Source organism: Hippopotamus amphibius, chromosome 11 (genome assembly GCF_030028045.1).
Source record: "Hippopotamus amphibius kiboko isolate mHipAmp2 chromosome 11, mHipAmp2.hap2, whole genome shotgun sequence".
NCBI classification, from domain to species: domain Eukaryota; kingdom Metazoa; phylum Chordata; class Mammalia; order Artiodactyla; family Hippopotamidae; genus Hippopotamus; species Hippopotamus amphibius.
In genome coordinates, this window is record NC_080196.1 from 35,508,576 (window position 1) to 35,530,763 (window position 22,188).

General features: G+C 49.3%; 3 protein-coding genes and 1 pseudogene across 5 annotated transcripts in view; 3 read left to right on the forward strand and 1 right to left on the reverse strand.

The window, feature by feature from the left end:
* CCND3 (cyclin D3) overlaps positions 1-2,915 on the forward strand; it is an 82,434-nt gene extending 79,519 nt beyond the window's left edge. For both annotated transcript variants that reach the window (XM_057699114.1, XM_057699113.1), the window contains exons 3-5: positions 364-523; positions 1,097-1,233; positions 1,691-2,915. In XM_057699114.1, coding sequence (XP_057555097.1) covers positions 364-523; positions 1,097-1,233; positions 1,691-1,858 — 465 coding nt within the window. In that variant the 3' untranslated portion in view covers positions 1,859-2,915. The remainder of the gene's footprint in view (positions 1-363; positions 524-1,096; positions 1,234-1,690) is intronic.
* A 1,294-nt stretch (positions 2,916-4,209) lies between these two features.
* BYSL (bystin like) lies at positions 4,210-16,174 on the reverse strand. The gene is made up of 7 exons (XM_057699112.1): positions 15,636-16,174; positions 12,138-12,294; positions 6,791-6,929; positions 6,336-6,469; positions 5,597-5,757; positions 5,389-5,491; positions 4,210-4,888 (listed from the first exon to the last, which is right to left on the reverse strand). Exons 1-7 carry the CDS (start codon positions 15,901-15,903, stop codon positions 4,543-4,545), a joined length of 1,308 nt encoding a protein of 435 aa, XP_057555095.1. The 5' UTR covers positions 15,904-16,174; the 3' UTR covers positions 4,210-4,542.
* Positions 9,443-10,402, forward strand: LOC130831227 (heterogeneous nuclear ribonucleoprotein A1-like; annotated as a pseudogene).
* A 148-nt stretch (positions 16,175-16,322) lies between the features above and the next one.
* The window catches only part of MED20 (mediator complex subunit 20), a 42,761-nt gene continuing 36,895 nt past the window's right edge, over positions 16,323-22,188 (forward strand). For both annotated transcript variants that reach the window (XR_009048196.1, XM_057700697.1), the window contains exons 1-2: positions 16,323-16,448; positions 19,156-19,310. Coding sequence is in view for 1 of the 2 variants with exons in the window: in XM_057700697.1 (XP_057556680.1) it covers positions 16,435-16,448; positions 19,156-19,310 (169 nt within the window). In the remaining variant the exon portion in view is untranslated. The remainder of the gene's footprint in view (positions 16,449-19,155; positions 19,311-22,188) is intronic.

Genomic DNA, 22,188 nt, shown 5'->3' on the forward strand with positions numbered 1-22,188 from the left:
GTGGTATCTCCTGCTACAGTCTTTTCTTTCAACCCTGACTGGAGAAGTGCTGAGCCTTGCATGAGGTCAGGAGAAGGCCTGGATTATTGGACCCCAAAAGATAACCCAGCAGGATTAAGAGATAATTCATGTAAAGCATGTAGTTCTGACATCTAGGAAGTGATCAGCAGAGCTCAAAGCAAGTGCCCCCAGCTCTTCCCTGTCCCAGACTCCGCATTCCACAGTGCCAGTCCTTAAATTCAAAAGCAGAACTGGGGTCTTGACCTTCAGGTGTGATGGGCTTCCCTCCCTGTGAGACTTCTGCTTTACTCCCTCCCCTTCCCTTCTTTAGCCACTGACCCTACCCTCTTCCTCAACCTCCAGGATTGGGAGGTGCTGGTCCTGGGGAAGCTCAAGTGGGACCTGGCTGCTGTGATTGCCCATGATTTCCTGGCCCTGATTCTGCACCGGCTCTCTCTGCCCCGCGACCGACAGGCCTTGGTCAAGAAGCACGCCCAGACCTTTTTGGCCCTTTGTGCTACAGGTAAGAGTCCTACACACATTTTTGCCAAGCCAGGGAAATCAGAAGACTTGGAAGGGTGAGCGGTAACTAGAAGATTTTGGTTTATAATCTTCTGAAAATTCATTTGCGAAAATTCTATCCCTGCTGAGGCCCCAGTCTCAATACAGAAAAGCGGTAAGAGTTGTATGAGATCTCAGAGACACCCCCCCCCCACAACCTCCCCCCAAGCATGTAGGTGGGGACATCGAGGGCTTAGAGAGAGAAGTGACTTGCCCAGGGTCTCACAGTGACTAAGTTGGGAGGAGAAACCAGGTCTCTTAACCCTAATTTTGTGTCCACATCAGGAAGAGACTCTCACTCCCTGGTCCCTGGCCAGGATCACTTACACACCACCTGGGACCTGACCCTCTCCAGGAAGGAGCCCCTTTCCTGCCTTTCTGCTCTGCTGCTGTCTGACACCACTCACTGCTGGGGTCTGCAGGTGGACCCCGGCTCTTTTCACACGGCCTGGCACTTTCTGAATGGGTAGTAGGAGGTACATGCCGGTTATTCTCGGAACCACCTTTGCCTCACGCTCCCCTCTTTCCTTCCAAGACTACACCTTTGCCATGTACCCGCCATCCATGATTGCCACGGGAAGCATTGGAGCTGCAGTGCAAGGCCTGGGCGCTTGCTCCACATCTGGGGACGAGCTCACGGAGCTGCTGGCAGGGATCACAGGCACTGAAGTGGTGAGTGCTAGGCAGCTGGGCAAGTGGCCTCAGGTCATGAGGCACCACCATTCCCTGAGCCTCCAGCAGAGGGCGCTGTTGCCCTCCCTACCCTGGTCTCCACCCATGGTTTCAAGTGCCCCGCTTCTGGGGCTTCTGGGGCCTTTTATCTCCTGCCTTGGTCTGAAGAAGAGCAAGTGTCTTGGGTGGGCTGAAGGGCACTGTCCCTGGGTACCCTTTTCTTGCCAGTGTGCAGGAGTGGGGGTGGGGGATTTAGTGTTAGATGCTGGGTTGCTCTCACACCCTCTTGCCACATCCTCTTGCCAGTTTCTGAGAATTGAAGGCTAATTCCTGGGGTTGGGCTGTGGCCTAACCTCCCGACTTCCCTGTGTGCTGGGAGGTGTCCTCTTGCACCTGCTGCCTGATGCTACGGAGGGGAGGGAAGTGGACCTTCCTCACCATTCGCCCTTGTTCCCAGGACTGCCTGCGGGCCTGTCAGGAGCAGATTGAAGCTGCCCTCAGGGAGAGCCTCAGGGAAGCCGCCCAGACCTCCCCCAGCCCAGTGCCCAAAGCCCCCAGGGGCTCCAGCAGCCAGGGGCCCAGCCAGACCAGCACTCCCACAGATGTCACAGCTATCCACCTGTAGCCCTGGAGAGGCCCCCGCAAGTGGCCGACAGCAGAGGAGGGCACACTGCCACCCCCGCCCCTCCCTGCCTGCAGGAACGAACCATGCCACAGCTGAAGCCCGAGGGGGCTCTTTCCTACTCGCCCCTCGTGAGCCGAAGGGGTCAGGTCCTGCCTATCCCTGCAGTGTGCACGAAGGGGCCTGGCCTGCTGCGGCTGATGGCCAGCCAGGCTCCTCCTTCTCCTTGCATCTGACCAGCTCAGCTCGTTCCCAGTTCTGGCTGGGGTGGGCCAAACTGGCCAGAGATGAAATTGAAGTAGCTAAAATATATGTACCAGCATTCCTTTTCGGGGCTCCTTTATCTCTGGGGCTCTCATGTTCTCAACTGCCAAGACTGAACCTGGGCCCTTGGCAGTGAAAGCATGTAGTCCTAACCACTGGACTGCCAGGGAATTCGCTAGTTACTGCATTTGAATTGGGGTCTTTCTGAAGAATCCTCAGATGTTCTATACACGTGAGAAGAAAGAGTGGACATTTCCTCTCAACACACTTGGAGGCCCTTGCATAAACCATGCTCTCAGCTGCTCCTAGAGGGAGGGGCCCCAGCCTCTGTCCCAGGGGCGGGAACCAACCTCCTTGCTTTGCTTTCTGCTCGGCTTCTCCTGTGTGATTGGGGGGGTGGGGTGGGGTGGACGACAGGGGGGCAGTGCTGAAGGAAGAGGTTAATTTATTAATTGCTTTGAGTACAACTGTAAGAGGGTGTGGTGGGGCCCATCTACCCCAAAAGTGGTGGTAACCCTGGTGGTTGCTGCATTCCTGCCCTCTGCTACTCGCTAGAGGATCTTTGTGGCCGAGGAGCTGCTACAGCCTGGGGTGGGGCCATGCCCTCCTCTCCCTTTGGCCCTTGGCTTCTATCCTCCGAGAGTGGGGGATGAAGCAGGGATGACCTGGAGGTGACCAAGCCCCCTGTCCGGAGAGGGAGGCAAGCCCTGTTGACACAGGTCTTTCCTGAGGCCACAAGGTCCAGGCTGGTGGCCCAGGACCATCATGCTACCTTAATAAAGATTCTGTAATAAAACTGGCTGTGGCTTCTTGGATTAGATGATGGTATGGGCAAAAGCCTGTTTCTAGATTGCATGGGGTAAAAGAGGTTGGAAACCAATGGTCTCAAGCAGGTGCTATCAAGCCTTTTCTGTAAAGGACCAGAGTAATACTTCAGGGTTTGTGGGCCATATGGTCTCTGCCCAGATATAGTCAGTTTTGCTTCATAACGTGATGTACGTGTTCTTAAAAATCACTGCACCATGCAAAACTGCACAATAAAAACCACAGGGCTTATGTGAAAAATGGGGCTTGAGGCACAATACTCAAATACTTAATGAGGGACACATTTTTGTTTTTTTAAAAAAGGAAAGATGGTGTTTTTACACACTGAATGGTTAAGAAACACATGCACACTGCAATAAACATGGCCCTTTATCTTGAAAAACAAACACCTGAAGTGGGTGTCGTGCCAACCCACAAAGTGCGCTGGGGTGGCTGGCACACGTCTGAGGGGTGTGCATTTTGTGTATTACCTGGCTCAGCTCAGCTCAGCTGGGTACAGTTTTCTTTCACCCAGTGTTTCCCAAAGACAAAACTGCATATAAATGTGAAGTGTGCTTTATGATCAAATTTCTCCTAAATACAGTAATTAGGTTAGCACAAATCCACATTTTCAAAAGCAAATAACGAGGGTTCTAGCCAGATTGTACTCGCCTCTGCTGCTGTGGCATGAAAACAGCCAGAGAGAACGTGGAAACGGACAGGTGTGGCTGTGTCCTAGTAAAAACTTTATGGACACCAAAATCTGAATTTCACATAGTCTTCACCTATCACAAAATACTCTTAATTTTTCCCCTAGCCATTTAAAAATGTAAAAATCATTGTCAGCTCACGGGCCATAAGAGAACAGGCATATGACCCTGGTTTGCCAACCCCTGGTCTAAAGCTTTCACTAGTTAAGGAAGTGAGGAAGGGAGCTGGTCTGGTGGTGACCCTGGGCCTGGCCTTTCTCGCCTCTGTATCTCCACTTTCCTCTAGGCACTTTCTCCTAGCTCTTCCAACCACAGCTGAGACCATCTTGTGAACAACCGCCTGTTTGCTGGCATTCTCCCAAAGTAGCCTGTGTCAGGGGAAGGCAAAGGCTATGCCCTCTAGGGGCTGGCAGCATGGGTACAGCCTAGAGAAACAAACTTGTCTGAGTGGGGCACAGCACCCATGTAAACTGGGTAAGAATCTACTGCTCCACAGGAACAGGGAAGCAGTGCCCACCTCCACCTAAAGAGGGAAAGCAGAAAGATCTCCCACCATCACATCAAAACACTGAAGTTCAATAAATACCTGCCTTTTGGTTTTATCCACTTCCCAGTGACTTGACACAACAGCCCCAGAGAAAGGACCCATTCCAACCCCTAGCTGGGAAGTGGGACTTCTGGGCTGTGGAGTCTCAAGTCAGGTCCCAGAACTGAGCAGGGATGCAGGCCTAGAATGAAAGAGGGAGCCGGCCAGACTCAGTCCTCCCTGTCAGGAACTGGGGAGTGGAGATACGTGACCTCTCGTGGCCCTGATCTGGGTCTTCAGCTGTAAAGGCTCAGTGTCACCTTCAGTCAGCAGCAGGGATCCTGGTGTCCTCCCATGCCCCACAGACCAGGATGAGCACTTTCTCACTGCATGGTGATAGGAACATCTTCTACATCTCGAGGGATGGCACTCTGAAGCTCACGCCTGATCTCAGGGGATAGCTGGGGATGGGGCTGCAGCCGGAGCAGTTCCAGAAGGACCTCCTTCTGCTCTGTGGCCAGGTCGGCCTTGTAGCGCTGGACCAAAGTCAGGAGGCACTGATGCCAGAGCACGGGCAGCTTGCGCTTCTCCGTCCGGAAGCCCAGGAAGTGGAAGACCAGGGCGTCCAGCACCCGGTAGGGCAGCGCATATTTCTTATCCAGCAGCAGCCGCAGGAAGATGCTGTTGGCACCACTGTACTCCATCTCTGCGATTTTCAGCATGGCTGCACTAGTGGGGAAGGGAGGTAGGGAAACGCTGGAGGAAAGCTTCTCCTCCTCCGCTGGCCCTTACACTGTGCTATCCCTAAAGGGGGAATCTCTGACATTCTCTCCTCCCCAATCTAACTCCCTCAACTCCAGTTACCAGCGTTACACTGACTCATGGCAAATTCCCACCTCTGGCTCACACTGCTTCTCTCTGTATCCGACGAGAATATGTCCAAACGTCCCGAGATCTCCACCCCTAACCTACTTTGTTCCCATGTTCCCCATTCTCTCATTCATTCAACTATTTTACTAAGCACCTACCACATGCCAAGCCCTGGGACCTTGTTCCTATGGAACTGGCATTCTTGTGGTGGAATGATACACCCACTGGCTTAAAAGAGCTGCAAACCCAGGGCTATGCTTAGCTCCTTCCCTACTCTGTCCTCCCACCGCTCCCCGAGTCCTGGGACTCTGCCGTGTGGAGATCCACCAACCAGTGTCCTCCACCCCCGCCGACGCTACCTGGAGTGCAGCACCGGGATGGAGCACTTGGTGATGATGCTGCCCACGATGACGGCTTCCCGGAGGGTACAGGTGCCCGACTCGCACAGCGGGATCAGGATGCCTGGGGAGGGGCAGAGGGGCAGTCACTCTGAGCCCAGAGTGAGAGAAAGGAGGTCCTGCAGGAGTTCCAGTCCCTCCCCTTCTTAACTGCCTCCTGGGTTCCCACCTTTAAACCAGGCTCCAGGCTTGAACAGAGCCTTCTTCAGTGCCATGTAGAGGTGGAAGTTGAGTCGTTTGTACTCTGCGATGTCATCTCGTACCCGGGGGAGCAGGACCAGGTTATAGAAGCGCTGGGCCATACGTTCCTTTAGGTTAGAGGCGAAAATCCTAGTGATTTTGGAGGGAAGGGGGGAGATCCCAGGTCACTTGCTAGTCTGGAGCTGGCCCTTTAAATATCACTGTGGATGGTACATGCAAGAGATCAGAGTCTGTGCAGAGTGAGCTGGGTGCATGCAACACCCAGGTCAGATTAGAGAGGGAACAGGAGGGGCTACAAGATGTACCCAAACAGAGCAAACACTGTCCCTCTTCGGGTGAGCCAGAGCTCTCCCAGACAGACAGGTACCCAGTTGTTCACCTTCCCCTCTCCATCATGGGTCCCCTCTACCGGGCTGTCAGCAGGGACCTGCGCACGCCCAGGGAGCCACAGACTTTTGAGGCCACCCTGATACCCCAGGGTTGTATCCTCGTAGTTATGAGCCTCTTCCCTAGAAATTCTTCACAGGACATTCTTAACAGGGTCTTGGCCCCAAAACAGGAGAAGCTGGGAAATGACATGAAGAAGCATAAGAGAGCGCTCTGGAGGCAAAGCTAAGATGTAATGACAAAGGGAGGGAAAGCCTGTCCTTCCCACACCCAGCCCTTCCCTACAGACCCAAGGCCACCCTGACCCCCATCTTCTCTACCTGGTGGCCTGGTACATGGCAGCAGCGGTCCAAGCCTCAGGCTCTGTGACGTAGAGAATCTGCTCCCAGTTGGAGAGGGCAGGGATGATCTTAAAGGCCTTGGGCAGTTTCCCACTGCGGTACTTAGACAACACCTGGTGATGGGAGAAGAACATCATCACCGTCCTTAACATACACACTGTTTACCAGGTGCCACGTGCTCGGTATTTGTCTGGGGACCTTTCATACATTAACTCACTTAATCCTCACAACCACCCTGTATGGAGGTGCTATTATCATCCTCATTTTCCAGTGAGGAAACTGAGACCAGTGTCAGTAAGCAGGAGAGTAACCCTGGAGCCGTGCACTCTGATCCCAGAGCCTGCTCTCAGCCACCAGACCTTATTTCTATAAGAGATGTAGGCACCCAGAGCCCCGTGAAGGTGTCCCATCACAGCTCTCCTCTCAGCTCTTACCTCCCGGACCCCTCTGTAGACCTCCAGAACCCGGGGGTCCAGCTGGGGCCCAGGGAAGCCTGACACCTCAGACATGGCTGTCTCGACTTCCGTCTGCTTCTCAGTTAACTTCTCCATGATGATGTCGGCCAGGGTGCGCCTGGGAGAAAGGGAGGGAAGAGGCAGGAGTGCTGTGCTCTCAGTCCAGGAAGCTCTTGACTCCCCACACAGTCCCTTGAGAGCTCTGATAAACCTGTGATCTTGCTGGGATGCGTGACCTCAGTCCCCTCTGGGCCCAACCACCCAGCACAGAATCCCTGCAGAGCACAAAGGACCTGGCAGTCACTCAGCTCAGGACGGAGCTCACAGTCACGTGTGGAGGTGAGGAACCTGGGCTCTGAAGTCAACCTGCCTGGGTTCAAGTCGTGGCTCCTCCACTCCCTGCATGTGGCCTTCGGCATGCTACTCTGCCTCTCTATGCCTCAGCTCCCTCCCCTGTAAAACAGGGACAATAACAGTACCTACCCTCATAAAGTTATCATGGGGAGTTAACATACATATGCTATTTGGAACTATCAGTGATGGTAGGAATAAGTGCGTGACAGGTGTCCTATCTCAAACACATCTGTCACACGCTGCCAATGTGCTAAGGACTCTCCAGTTACAAAACCCTGGTCTAACCTTTCCAGAGTGCCAGACACACCTCAATTACATACCAAGATTTCTGGTAGCTGGGATCATTAAGAAGAGACGATGGCACGCACTTTCCCCTCTTTTAACTTACTGAAATTTATGGAAAGAGGTCCAAGATGAATGATCTATTTTTCCCAGCCCCCTTAAACACAATCTGACCGCAATGATTCAGAACTATCATTACGCTGGGCTTTGGTGCACTGAAGGCATCTTCAGGGGCTGCTGAAGTCTACTTAAAACAGCTCCTTAAAACAGGTAACTAATGGGAACCTACTATACAGCACAGAGAACTCTACTCAGTGCTCTGTGGTGACCTAAATGGGAAAGAAAGACAAAAAAGAGGGGACATGTGTATACGTATAGTTGATTCAGTTTGCTATAGAGCAGAAACTAACACAACTTCATAAAGCAATTATAATCCAACAAAAATTAGTTAAAACAAAACAAGAAAACACAGCTCCTGTCTTCCGAGGGCAGGATTTTCCAGGTGTACCCTCACACTGTCTGTGCAACACTCACATGAGGTGTTGTTATTCCTGTTATTCAGACATGGGAAGCGATACGCAGAGGGGTTGGTAACTCATCCAAGGTCTCACAGCTCTCAAGGCGAGGACAGAGTCAAAGCCTGGTCTTTCAGGTTCTGAAGGTCAGGTACCTTACAGTACATATATGCCCCCAAACTAAACAGCCGCTGACTGCTGAGTTCACGTGGGTCTAGTCTGCTCTCTGAAGATGTTTACTCTTCTGTTGACAATAAGCTGGAAAACCACCCTGCCAAGCTTCTCAGGATGAGCTGCGAGGGGTACTTCCCTGGTGGCCAGTGGCTAGGATTCCGTGCTCCCAATGCAGGGGGCCCGGGTTCGATCCCTGGTCAGGGAACTAGATGCCGCATGCCGCGACCAGGACCCGGTGCAGCCAAATAACTAAAAGAATGAGCTTCAAAAGGAGTTACAGGCGCTGGGTGAGAACCTGACAGGCTCTCTGGTGGGACCAACACGCACTTTGTGACATCCACCTCAGCTGCTGGGCTTCACACCGGGAAAGGCGCTCATGGCTTCCTTCTGCCCCTCAAATACACGGCCACGGAACTTGTCGTTCAGCCTCCCTGCCTTCTCACGGTATTACTAGCTATGACAGATGCATGCACCCAAGAGAGCCTGAAGAACCAAGAACAATGTCATGTTAACATCATAGGATCAGAATGACCTGGCTGAAGGCTCTTATCCTAGACGCCCCTCTCCCAGGCCAAAATCCACGGGCTCTGGAGTTTGACCACAGGAGCCGAAAAGCCTGCATGTTTAGGACCTAGTGTTTACTACAGGTGAGAATGAGTTAGTGGTTCTAACTGGGGGGTGATTTTGACCCCCAAGGGGCATGTGGAAGCATCTGGAGACATTTCTGGTTATCACAGTTGGGGGCACGGTTACTACTAGTATCCAGTGGGTACAGGTCAGGGGTGCTGCTAAATATCCTACGCTGCACAGAACAGCCCCACAGAAGAGACTATCCAGCCTCAAATGCCAGGGGTACTAGGGCTGGAACACTCCGGATAAAATGAAGCTTAAGGTATGAAAGAGATGTGGCCGAGGAAACTGAGCTCACCACCGAGAAAACCAAGCACACCAAGACCAAATGCAATGCGACAGCTCACCCGGAGAGAGAACAAGGCCCCGCAGCTGTTTGCCCAGGTAATCCAGGCAGTTCTAAGGCAGGTGGACAGAGCGGGAGGGGGTGTGTTGCATCTGGGTCATTCTCATTAAGAATGATCCATTGGGACTTCCTAGGTGGCACAGTGGTAAAGAATCCGCCTGCCAAGGCAGGAGACATGGGTTCAAGCCCTGCTCTGGGAAGATTCCACACGTCACGGAGCAACTAAGCCCGTGCGCCATAAAAAAAAAAAAAAAGAATGATCCATTGGCTTTCTACCCATGGACACCGCCAAGTAAGCATCGTTGACGTCTCCCCCGCTCCACTGCCGTCATGTCTAAGTCAGAGTCTCCCAAAGAGCCCGAACAGCTGCGGAAGCTCTTCATCGGAGGTTTGAGCTTTGAAACAACCGATGAGAGTCTGAGGAGCCATTTTGAGCCATGGGGAACGCTCACAGACTGTGTGGTAATGAGGGATCCAAACACGAAGCGCTCCAGAGGCTTCGGGTGTGTCACCTATGCCACTGTGGAGGAGGTGGATGCGGCCATGAATGCAAGGCCACACAAGGCGGATGGAAGAGTTGTGGAACCAAAGAGGGCCGTCTCAAGAGAAGATTCTCAAAGACCTGGTGCCCACTTAACTGTGAAAAAGATTTTTGTCAGTGGCATTAAAGAAGACACTGAGGGACATCACTTAGATTATTTTGAACAGTATGGGAAAATTGAAGTGATTGAAATCATGACTGACCGAGGCAGTGGCAAAAAGAGAGGCTTTGCTTTTGTAACCTTTGATGACCATGACTCCGTAGACAAGACTGTCATTCAGAAATACCACATTGTGAATGGCCACAACTGTGAAGTAAGGAAAGCCCTATCTAAGCAAGAGATGCCTAGTGCTTCATCGAGTCAGAGAGGTCGAAGTGGTTCTGGAAACTTTGGTGGTAGTCGTGGAGGTGGTTTTGGTGGGAATGACAACTTTGGTCGTGGAGGAAACCTCAGTAGTCGAGGTGGCTTTGGTGGCAGCCGCGGTGGTGGTGGATATGGTGGCAGTGGGGATGGCTATAATGGATTTGGTAATGATGGAAGCAATTTTGGAGGTGGTGGAAGCTACAATGATTTTGGCAATTAAAACAATCAATCTTCAAATTTTGGACCCATGAAAGGAGGGAACTTTGGAGGCAGAAGTTCTGGCCCCTATGGCAGTGGAGGCCAATGCTTTGCCAAACCACGAAACCAAGGTGGCTATGGCGGTTCCAGCAGCAGCAGTAGCTATGGCAGTGGCAGAAGGTTTTAATTACTGCCAGGAAACAAAGCTTAGCAGGAGAGGAGAGCCAGAGAAGTGACAGGGAAGCTACAGGTTACAACAGATTTGTGAACTCAGCCAAGCATAGTGGTGGCAGGGCCTAGTAGCTACGAAGAAGACATGTTTTAGACAATACTCATGTGTATGGGCAAAAAAACCTCGAGGACTGTATTTGTGACATTGTATAACAGGTTATTTTAGTTTCTGTTCTGTGGAAAGTGTAAAGCATTCCAACAAAGGGTTTTAATGTAGATTCTTTTTTTTGCACCCATGCTGCTGATTGCTAAATGTAATAGTCTGATCATGACGCTGAATAAATGTGTCTTTAAAAAAAAAAAAAAAAAAAAAAAAGACTGGTCCTTTGAGGATGTGCCACTTTTGCCAAGGCAGTTCCCCACAACTTGCAGTGCTCAGGCCCTTCCCAAGGGTGGGAATCAAAACTCTGCCAGGGATGAATAAACATAACTATTCACTTTCAGATTTAATATATTAGAAGATGGAATTTTATAGCCCTCCTGCTGATGTTAGTAGGGATATTGCTATCTTCCTTATTTTTAACCAAAATATTGTACATTAAGCCCATCCCCTTTCGCAGCAGAGCCATGGAAACAAGAAGGCTAAAAACTAGCAGTTCCTCAAAAGGTTAAACATAGAATTACTGTAAAACCCAGCAATTCCACTCCTAAGTATATATACAGGGGAAACAAAAACATATGTCCCTACAAAACCTTGTATATTAATATTTCCAGTAGCGTTATTCATAATAGCCAAAAAGTGGAAACAACTCACATGTCCATCATCTGATGAATGGATAAATTGTGATAGACCCATAAGATCGAAAATTATTCAGCCATTTAAAGGAGTAAAGTACAGACACATACAGCATGGATAAACCTTGAAAACATTATGCTAAAGGAAAGAAGCCAGCCACAAGATAACCACATACAGTATGATTCTATTGACATAAAATGTCCAGAATAGGCACATCCACAGAGACAGAAAGCAGACTGGTGATTGTCTACAGCTGAGGGGGTTACGGAGAATTAGACAGAAACTATAATAAATACAGGGTTATTTATTTTAGGGGCATGATAAAAATGTTCTAAAATTTATTGTGGTGATGGTTTCACAGCTCTTTAAATATATTAAAAACTACTGAATTGTACAATTTAAATGGGTGAATTGGATGGTATGAATTATAACTCAGTAAAGCTATTATATAAAAAGGGAGCCCCAAGTTCAATACAATATCCTAAATAAAGCACTAATTTACCCCAAAAAACAACAACAACAACAAAAAAACTCTGCCAGGGCCTTCCCTGGTGGTGCAGTGGTTAAGAATCCGCTTGCCAATGCAGGGGACAGGGGTTCAATCCCTGGGCCAGGAAGATCCCACATGCCACGGAGCAACTAAGCCTGTGCACCACAACTACTGAGCCTGCGCTCTAGAGCCCGTGCTCCACAACAAGAGAAGCCACTACAATGAGAAGCCTGCACACCACAATGAAGAGTAGCCCCTGCTCACCGCAACTACAGGAAGCCCAAGCACAGCAATGAAGACCCAACGCAGCCAATAAATAAGAATAAAATAAACAAATTAATTAAAAAAACAAAAACAAAAAAAAACCCTCTGCCAGGACATACGGTTCGCTACGTATGAAATTTCTTCTCTATAAAGTGGCTACCAGGATCCACTCTCCCAAATCCCAGGCCATGCCAGCCCTACCTGGCAGGAGGGTTCTTGTTCATGAACATCTCGATGGCTCGCTCATCCTCAGGATCCACAACCACCTCTGCATGGTAGCCCGGCCCCGTCATGGTGGCAGCCTTCTCCAGAGTGGGCCACTCCTCGTCATCTGATCCGTCCTGCGGCACTCCTGGACCTGGAAGAGGGGAGATGAACTGGGTGAGCAAGGCAAGCTGTGGCTGAGGAATTCAGAGATTAGTTTAACTTTAACCATCATGTATATGGTCCAGGCCTCGCTTGTAACAGATACAGACACGCACAGTGAAACAAACGACGCGCACGCTACCTTCCAGTCCCCAGGGGCGCACAATCTTGCTTGAGAGACAAAATGCACACATATGAACCAATGAGACAGTGACAGCAGTAAATAATATTTCACACACTATGCTCAGTATACTGCATGAACTCTTCTAAGCACTGTACATAACCATCTTAACCCAAGAAGGAGGTACTATTATCACAGCCGCTTTCAGATGGGGATGCTGAATGAAGCATAGGGAAGTTAACGTGACTCAGGCAGGCAATCTGGGTCTAGGCTGTGCACTCTTCACCTCTCTTTCACATGCGTGGTAGGGCTTGATTACGTGCCAAAATGAGTGGCAGAAATGGTATATACCACAGGCACTCAGAAGGTGAGTGCAGAGGGTGGTCAGGCTCTGGACAGGCAGTGTGGGAGCTGGAGGAGTGTATTCCAGACCTGGGTAACAGCACTGGCAGAAGGGCTTGGTTACAAGTGTCTGTTGGAAATTCCCTGGCTGTCCAGCAATTAGGACTGCACTTTCGCTGCTGAGGGTGCAGGTTTAATCCCTGGTCGGGGAACTAAGATCCTGCAAGCCTCGCCGTGTGGCCAATAAATAAATAAACAAGTGTACAATCAATGGTTCAAAAAAAACAAAACAAACCAAAACCCAAGAGTGTCTGTTAGGCAGTTGCAAGAAATGAGGCTAGATGGGTAAAGTGAGAAAGTGAGGCTGGGCAGTGAGTTCAGATTTCAGTAGACCAACCCATTTTAATAACTGATTACTGGAAGGCTGTGGCCAGCTGGGCATCTGGAAAGGGATGTAATAATCTAAGTGGGGAGAGAAAATGCTACACATGAACAGGTCATTAAGAACAGAGACTGTGTGATAAAAGCTAATAAGGTGGGGAGGGCTACGCATGCCAGATGTGTTGTCTCCACATGCTAACAACTCCCAAATCTGTACCTGTAGGTGCATCTCCCTTTGCCCAGATTCTAACTCCAGCTGCCTCCTGTATAGCCGGCTCATGGATGACCTGCAGGCACTTCAAGCTTCGTCATCAACCAAACTCACCCCTTTCCCTCCGAGGTCTGCACTACTCACCGTGTTCCACATCTAGTAAATGGCACCAGCATCCAGCCAATGCTAAGCCAGAACCTGGGAGCAGGCCTGCCTTGTCGCCTGCTCTCACCCCCAACGTCCAATCAGTTACCAAGTCCTATTCCTCTGTACCTCATAGAATCCCTCTCAAAGCCTTCGCACCCCTGTCAAAGCCTAGGTCAATAGCACCTGCCGTCTGGATTAATTCAACAATTCCCTAACTGGGCTCCATAGTCTCCAATAGTTTACCATTGTCTCTAGGGCAGCTTTCAAGTGTTTCGTAGCTTTCACTCCTACCTACCTCACCATCATTCATTCAGCAAACAATGAGTGCCTACTATATATGTGAGGCATTGTTTTGGGCGCTGGAAATATATTAGCAAACAAGAGAAACAAAAACATTTTGCCCTTATAGAGCTTACATTCTAATGGAGAAAAGAGACAATGAACTAATGTATATATTAGGTTAAAAAAAGACAAATGCCATAACAAAAGAAACACGGCAGAGGAGATAAGTTGGGAGTGTGGAAACAGGGGTGGGGGTGTTGCAACTTTTAATGGAGTGGTCAGGGTAGGCCTCTCCAAGAAGGTGGAGAATTAAGGGAGGAAACCTACAGGTGTATGAGGACAGAAGGAACCACCAGGGCAAAGTCCCTAACCTGCCATGTTTAAGGAACAATGAAGCCTATGTGAATGGAGTGAAGACAGCAAAGGGAAAGTAATAGGTCATATTGACAACAGGTGCATATCATACAGGTCTTTGTAGAGCACTGTGATCCTTGAGCTGTTGAGCTGAGAATGGACTGTAGCGGGTATCGGATACTAATTAGGAGGCTACTGCCATCATCCAGGTGAGAGATCAAGGTGGTCTGAACAGGATGGTGTTCCAAGATGGTGAGAAGCTGTCTGATTCCGGATATACTTTTAAGGAAGAGTCAACAAGAACTTCCCCATAGAGTAGACATGGAGTGAGGAAAAGAAAAGTCTGAGGTTTTTGTCTGGAGTAAATGGAAGGCAAATCATGCCATTAACTGAGATAAAGTAGACTGTGTGTGGAGCAGTTTTGGCAAGATGGTCAGGATTTCTGTCCTGGACCTGTTAAATTTGAGATGTCTCTTAAACTTCAAACTGGAGAGGCTGAAGAGGTAGCTAAAATATAAGAATCTGGGTTTCACGGAAAAGATCAAGGCTAGAATATGAACTTGGAAGCAGTTACCAAATAGATGGTATTTAAACCTTGAAACTGATGACAGCACCAGAGAAGTGAAGAGAAGAGGTCCAAGGATGGAACCCTATGCCACTGCAATGATAAGAGGCTGGCAACGGAAGAGGAGCCAACAAAGGATACTGAGAGGTGAGGAAGTAGTAAAACAGGGATGTGATGTCTCCGAAGTGAAGATACTGCAGCCAGGAGGCTAGTGTTCAATTGTGAACACTGCTCACAGGACAAACGAAAGATGAAAGCTGAGAAATAGATTAAGCAACTCGGAGGTCAACACTCCCAGCCTAATAAGAAAAAAACTGACCGTTTTCTAAATAATCTCTCTCCCTCTTTAGCCCCTAAACAATATTGTTCCTTGTGCTCAGAGTATTCCCCACTTCTTAGGTCTTAGCACAAAGGCCACGCAATCTGGGAAGCCTGACCCCCAAAGACTAATGCCATTGTTATCAGAGAAACTACACTTTATCACGATGTGCCTGATCCCATTTGTCTGTTTAACTGTCTCTCTCCTGGGCCAGACTGTAAGATCCTTAAGTCAGGTATGCATCTACCCTGTTTACTTTTTTACCTAAATCATCTAAACTCCTAGCACGGTGGGATGTACGTAGTAGACATCCCGCAAATATTCACATAACAAATGGATAAATGCCAGCAGAACTTAGTCGCACGAGCAACCACATCCCGTTGGCCTATCCTTGGGGGTGCCTAAAAGCGAGTGCCTAAATCTAGGGGCGGCTGTGGAAGGCACCGGCCACCCTCAATCCGCCCCAGGGCTGGGTCTCTCACTCCATTACCTCTGCAAGGGTGTAATATGGGTCCCTGTTTTTTAATTCCAAGCTATTCCCCTGCCGGACACCTTTCAGCCGTCTACCCCAACTACCCACCCTCTTCCTCGTACCCACCCCCGCCACTCACCCAGCCGCGTGGTGCGCTCTCGCGGCGCCGCGGGCCTGTTCCCGGTCCCATGCTCGGCCTCGAGCTCCTCTTGCTGCTGCCGCGCTTGCTGCAAAATCCGTCGGGTCAGCCGGGGCCCCACGTACTCTTCCTCCTCTTCTCCGGTTCCGCGACCCCGTCGTTTTTCCCGGGCCCCTGCCCGCACCGCGTCCCCAGCCAGGATTTGCTCGGCCAGGGGAGCATGCTTTTCCTGACCCCCGGCCCCGCGGGCCGCCCTGAATTTGGGCATTCTTCTCGGAAACCTTGCCGGGAAGTTTCACACGTGGGGACGGAGGAAAAGCCCTCAATGCGCTTGCGCAGAAAACCCCCAGCGCCGAAGGGGCCACACGGAGCTCACAGCGCCCCCTCGCGTTGGGAGGCCGGGACTGTCACCAGCGCCGCCCCAACCCCTAAAAGAGTTCACGGGTCCTGGAGCTGGACTCCCGAACAAACTCATTGCGTTTAACGTTGGCTTCTCTAAGTGGTGACAGTCCGAGCAACGCTTTCCTAGCTTCGTGGATCTAGGCCCAGGGCGCCTGGTCGAATGGAAATTCCCTGAGCAACAAGCCCAGGGGACGGAGTCGGGCAGTGACGTCACTGGAGGCGCCTAGACACGCCCCTGTCCTGTGGGCGCGACGACTGGGCGCTCTGTTTTTACGTTATTTCCGGAGCGCCTCCCTCCACCGCAGCTTGCGTTAGCTAGGTGGCTGCACCTCGTGTGCGGTGCCTGAGAACACTGCATTTCAGTTGTTTGATCCTCCCAGCGTCCTGGCCCGACACCATGGGAGTGACTTGGTAGGACTTTAAAGGGATTTTGTAGGGGTGGAGCTTGGGGTCTTGAAAGCCCTCGGAGCCTAGAGTGTACCTGGGAAGAGGATCGGGACCAGGGTCCGCCGTCCCTTGGGAGCTGAGCAAGATGTCTTCGGGTTGTGTGGGTGAGGGGCCGCCGTGAGGGCTGCAGAATCTGCGGGCCTTTTTCCTCGGAGATGCGCCCTTTCCTCCTGGAAGGCGTCAGGTGAAAGGTTTTACCTTAAGAACCCATCAGTGGTCGTGTACCTCCTTCTCTTTTTCTTGGCACATTTTCCTGCCTGTGAGGCCATAGTAGTGCTCGGGGTGGAACTTTAGGATCGGAGGTAGGATGTCGGGAGTAGGACCCATTTGCAGGCAGGGCTGAATGGGTGGGGGATAGGCAACAAGAAGACAGTATCTTTTTTAGGTTTTCGCCTGCCCCTCCCTGCAGCCACTAAATGCAGTTACACCAGCCTGGGTCTAGTTCTAGTTGGGCCATTTTAAGATCTTGGGTCTAGAGGAGAAAAAGAAGCTATTGGGATGAGGGGATTGGGATTCCAGCACATCACATCTTCAGGACCTGTTCCCTACTGTGTTTAATTACATGGTTGGTTCAATTTCTATGGACTTATAATCTCTAACGTGTTATTGGTCAGTGTGGCAGGGAAAGATATGGGCCTAATTCTCTTGGAAGCATTAGTTCCAAAATGCTAGGTTTCAGGGCTTTAAAAAAATATGTCTTGAGCATCTTTCTGGTCAGAGAAGGCTAGAGGCTAGGATATCTAAAGTCAGTGGCTCTAGGCTTCTCATATAAGAGCCTGTGGGAACTCCTCCTTCTGTTAGCCCAGGTCTTGCAGGTTTGTCAGTGACTGCACATTTGCTTCCTGCAGTTGACATCATGAGCTTCCTTTGAAGTCCTTTAGTGTAAGAGGAATGTGAGGAATGGGAATGAAAAGTTTGCTGGGTACTTCCCTGGCGGTCCAGTGGTTAAGATTTTGAGCTTCCACTGCAGGGGGCACAGGTTTGATCTCTGGTCAGGTAACTAAGATCGTGCACGCCTCGCAGAACAGCACCCCCCCCCCCAAATAAAAGTGTGCTGCACAGAGGCGTGGAACCCTGGAAGCACCTTTCAATGCAGAAGGCAAACAGAGGGAGGGGGCTCTTTGTCAGTTGGGATGCTTCTCAACTTTTTCAGACTTCTAGGGCTTCTGACCCCAGTAGCATCACCTTAGGGATTCTCTCTTTTTTTGACCTCAAGGCACTTATGTGGGATCTTAGTTCCCCAACCAGGGATTGAACCCTCGCCCCCTGCGTTGGAAGTGCAGAGTCTTAACCACTGGACCACCAGGGAAGACCCAGGGGTTCTCTTACATTTCAAAATAAGGCAGGTCAGAATCGTCATCATTGCTTGTTAGTGCTTTTTCTGATGGAGAGTAGTGACAATTTTTAGCAACACTAGGACTATTTTTTATAGCTTTATTTAGTTGACTGTGATTGATCATAAAGTAATGCAGTATCTCCCAAAATTCAGCCCCATATAACTGTATTTATGATTTTTATATAGCCACGTAGCACTTGAACTATTATTTATTTAATGTCTTCTTTTGATTCTTTTTTTTCCTTAAATGTTTTTTAACAGACAACTATATTCCTGGGGAAGCATTCTGGTAGAGTGGTTAAGAGCATGGACGTGGAGCCAGCTCACCTGGCTTTGAATGTTGGCCACACCAACATTCAAACCTTGTGAATTTGGTGCGAGTTTGGTCACATCGTGACCTTGTGTGAGTTATTCAACCCCTCTATACTTCAGTTTCCTCACTGGTAACAGAGAGATAATAATAGTATATCTTATAGGGCTGATGTGAGGATTCAAAGAGTTAATTCATCTAAAAGGCTTTGGACGCTGCCTGGCACATAGTTGGTGCTTGGTGATTGTTTCCTACCACACTAAAGGGGAAGCTAGTTTCATCCACCATAGAAGGAAATCTTGGGAATAACTTTTTGTTTCATTGTTTTGGTTAAATTCTTGTACACACTGTTGCCTGTCACTCCCAAAGATTAGAAACTCGAGGCTTGCTTTCTCTTTGATCCCAGGATCCTTAGAACTTTCTGCATTGATGAAAATGTTCTATGTCAGCACTGTCCAGTACACTAGCCCCCAGCCACACATGGCTCTCGAGCCCTTGAAATGTGGGTAGTGCAGCTGAGGAGTTGAAGTTTTAAGTTGTTTTATTCAGTTAGGCATAAATAGCCGCAGGTGGCTTGCGGCTACTGTGCTGGATAGCTCACGTTCAAAGTGTTAGAGAGTTGGTAAAAACATAATAACCCCAAGTTGAGGCTTTCTCCTTGATGTAGTCAGAACTGAAAGAAACGCAGAGGAAGTTGCTTTCTCATCATATGACTCAGTGTTCCTGAATGCTCAGTCTGTGTGCCACCAAAATCTTCTCTTGAACGTTGGCACACATATCACACTCGGGAAATGCTGGTGCCATAGACAAACAGTTTGCTGCACTGGTGTGAGTCCTGAGACCTGCTCTGCTTCTTAGCAGAGCTCTCAGGGACTGTGGGCCTCTGTTTCCTTATCTTTAAAATGAGGAGGTCCGGGTTGATGGTGTCTAAGGTAACTACTGACCCTGATGAGCTGTGATTCTGCAGGCAAGTGAGTGACTCAGTGAGTGCGCACTTGTGATGATTTTGGTCCTCTCCCTTCCAGTGTGTCCCAGATGCCTGTGGCTGAGGGCAAGAGTGTCCAGCAGACCGTGGAGCTCCTCACCCGGAAGTTGGAGATGCTTGGAGCAGAGAAGCAGGGAACATTTTGTGTGGACTGTGAGACCTACCACACGGCTGCCTCTACACTTGGCAGCCAAGGTCAGTGAGGGATGGGTCCGTGGCATGGCTGGAACCTGGCTTGGAGTTAATAGACATCCAATGTTCATTGAAACCTTTCTGCTCTTCTGCTGAGGGTGGTATTCTTGGACAGGGGCAGATGTGTTTCTGAATTCATTAATTTTTGACTTCATCTTAGACTGGGTCTGTGTTGTAGTCTTTCTGCACTTTGTGCTTTTAAAGCAGTGTTTCTCAGAGTGTTGGTCACCCACTGATTGCCTCAAAATCCTCTGGGTTACTTGTTAAAGGTGCAGGTTCCTGGCCCTGCTTACCGACTGGTAATCAGTCATAATCTACATTATAATAAGCTCCACAGATGATCTCTATGAACTCTAAAGTTTGAGAAAGTCTCCTTTTAGGCTCAGAAGTCTTTGCATATGATTCTCTTGGAGCTTTAGGGTTTTGGAAACTTTTGAAGAAAGGCTTCCCGTTTCCCACACCTAGCCAGTGGCCTTGACTACCTCCTTAGCATAACCTTGATCAATGAATCAGCTTATGTTTTAAATGCATTTCGAAGTGAGATGGGCTGTGGATGGTGGCAGGAGGGAGGTAAAGTGGATCTTTGAATAGGAATTAGGGAACCTGGGTTCTCTTAGTCTTGGCTCTGCAGTAACTTGACTTTGGACGTTTCCATAGCACAGTGACTAAGAGCCTAGATCATGGAAGCAGATAACTGAGTCCTGGCTCTGCCACGACTAACTGCAGCTTTAGGTAATTCCCGCAACCTGTGACTGTTCCTAAGCTGGTCACTTGCCTGTTTCCCCAGAGATCCATTCCCTGCACTTCTCCTGTAAACTACATTTGGCAGGCCCCCTCTTAGTTATCTTTGGCCAGTGAGAGGCACTGGGGATGTTTCGAGGGTGGAAGAAAGATAGACCACAGTCTCTCCTTCTCCCTCTGCCTTGGGCTGTGTCTCTGGCTGTTGTGTTTATTCCTTAGTTCTAGCTCCTGTTCAGAAGCCCTTGTTCCTGGCTCTCATAACAGCACATCTTCTCTTTTTCCTTCCAGCCTTAGGGATGGTAGTGCTCCCCTTGTTGCTAATCTTTGGGTGGTCTCACCATTCCATTAGATTTTTCAGTTCTTCCAACCTTCGTTCCCTGTATTAAATCCCCTCTAATGAAACTATCTGGTGTGGACTATGTTTTGCACCCTTCCCAATACAGTTCTCTTCTCTGCAAAATGAAGATAATCTCAGTATTTACCTCCTAATGTTGTGCTGATTAAATAAGTTAATACACACAAAGCACTTAGAACTGAGGTTGTCATGGAATAAATATCTAAATGGTAGTAAGAACTGAACCGAATTTCATCATCAGTAAAATTGCAGTGTTAACATTTGTTTTGCCTGCAATAAGAAGAACACAAAGAATCAAAAGAGTGGATGGTTACGAAAGCATTTGGAAAACAGAACACTTGTATGTAGATGTAAGATGGCACGCAGCTTCTGAGAAGCTCTTTGGCCTGGGCTGTTTTCCTGATCAGACCTTTACTTTCAAGATTCTACAGTCTAGTTGGAGAAACAACACATTCTCAGCAGGCAGTGGGGTAGAATGGAAGAGGGTCAGAAGGCCTGGCTTGGAGTTCCGGTTCTGCCGCTCTACTGGCTATGTGCCTTTAGATCAGAAGCTCTCACACTGACTAGCGTTAGCATCACCTGCAGGGAGAGAAGGAGGGAGGGAGGGAGGGCTTGTTATCACACAGAACAATGTCCCCCCGCCCCCCAGCAAGTTTCTGACCCAGTACATATGGGGTGAATCAGAGAATTTGCATTTCTACCATGTTTCCAGGTAGTGGTGGTGGTGCTGCTGCTGGTCTGGGACCAAAATCTTTTTTTTAATTTTTGTTTTTATTTTATTTTTTTAGTTCATTATTGGAGTATAACTGCTTTACACTGTTGTGCCAGTTTCTGCTGTACAACAAAGTGAATCAGCTGTATTTTAACATATATCCCCATATCCCCTCCCTCCCTGGGACCAAAATCTTTAGTTGACTTTCAGGCTGTTTTCGAGACAGTGAAAACACCTGCAGACTCCCGCAGTATGAATTAAGTATGTAATCACAGTGAGTCTGCACAGAACAGAATGACAGATTGGCTTTGGATGTCTTTTTATTGAAGGGTTGAAATGTTTTGAACTGGATTTCGCACGTGAAAGGTGTGAATTTGCAGCAGGCGGTCAGGAGGGAGTGGGGGGAGGTTGGTGCGGAACCTGTTGTGTTCAGGAAGTGGCAGCACAGTGGAGGCCTGTGTAGAGGTCACAGCGCCCCCACCTGTCTCCTCACTCTTTCCCATTGCTGTGCTCCCATCCCTGCCTGAATCCCCTCCTCTTCATATCCTATTTTTCCCATGAAGGTTTTTCCTGCTGACCCTTGCCCACTTTGACCACACCCTTCCCTGAGGTCTTTCCTTCCTTCCAAAGACTTCTGCTCTGTCCCAGGCAATCACTTTTGTTTTATTGTCTTTTAAAAAGTTTTCAACCTGTCTTTAGTGAGATTGTCAGCTTCTTGAGGCTAGGGGCTAAGCTCTCTCTACTGGTGTGCCTGTTAAACCCTAGCACAGTGTTGGGGATAGTTTAAGTACTTAATAAATACTTGGGATTGTGGCGGTCTGTCCATTAACTTTTTTTTTTATTTAATTTTATTTATTTATTGGCTATGTTGCATCTTCACTGCTGCGTGCGGGCTTTCTCTATTTGTGGTGAATGGGGGCTACTCTTCATTTGGTGCGCGGGCTTCTCATTGCAGTGGCTTCTCTTGTGGAGCATGGGCTCTAGGCTTGCAAGCTTCAGTAGTTATAGAGCATGGGCTCAGTAGTTGTGGCACACGGGCTTAGTTGCTCTGCAGCATGTGGGATCTTCCCAGA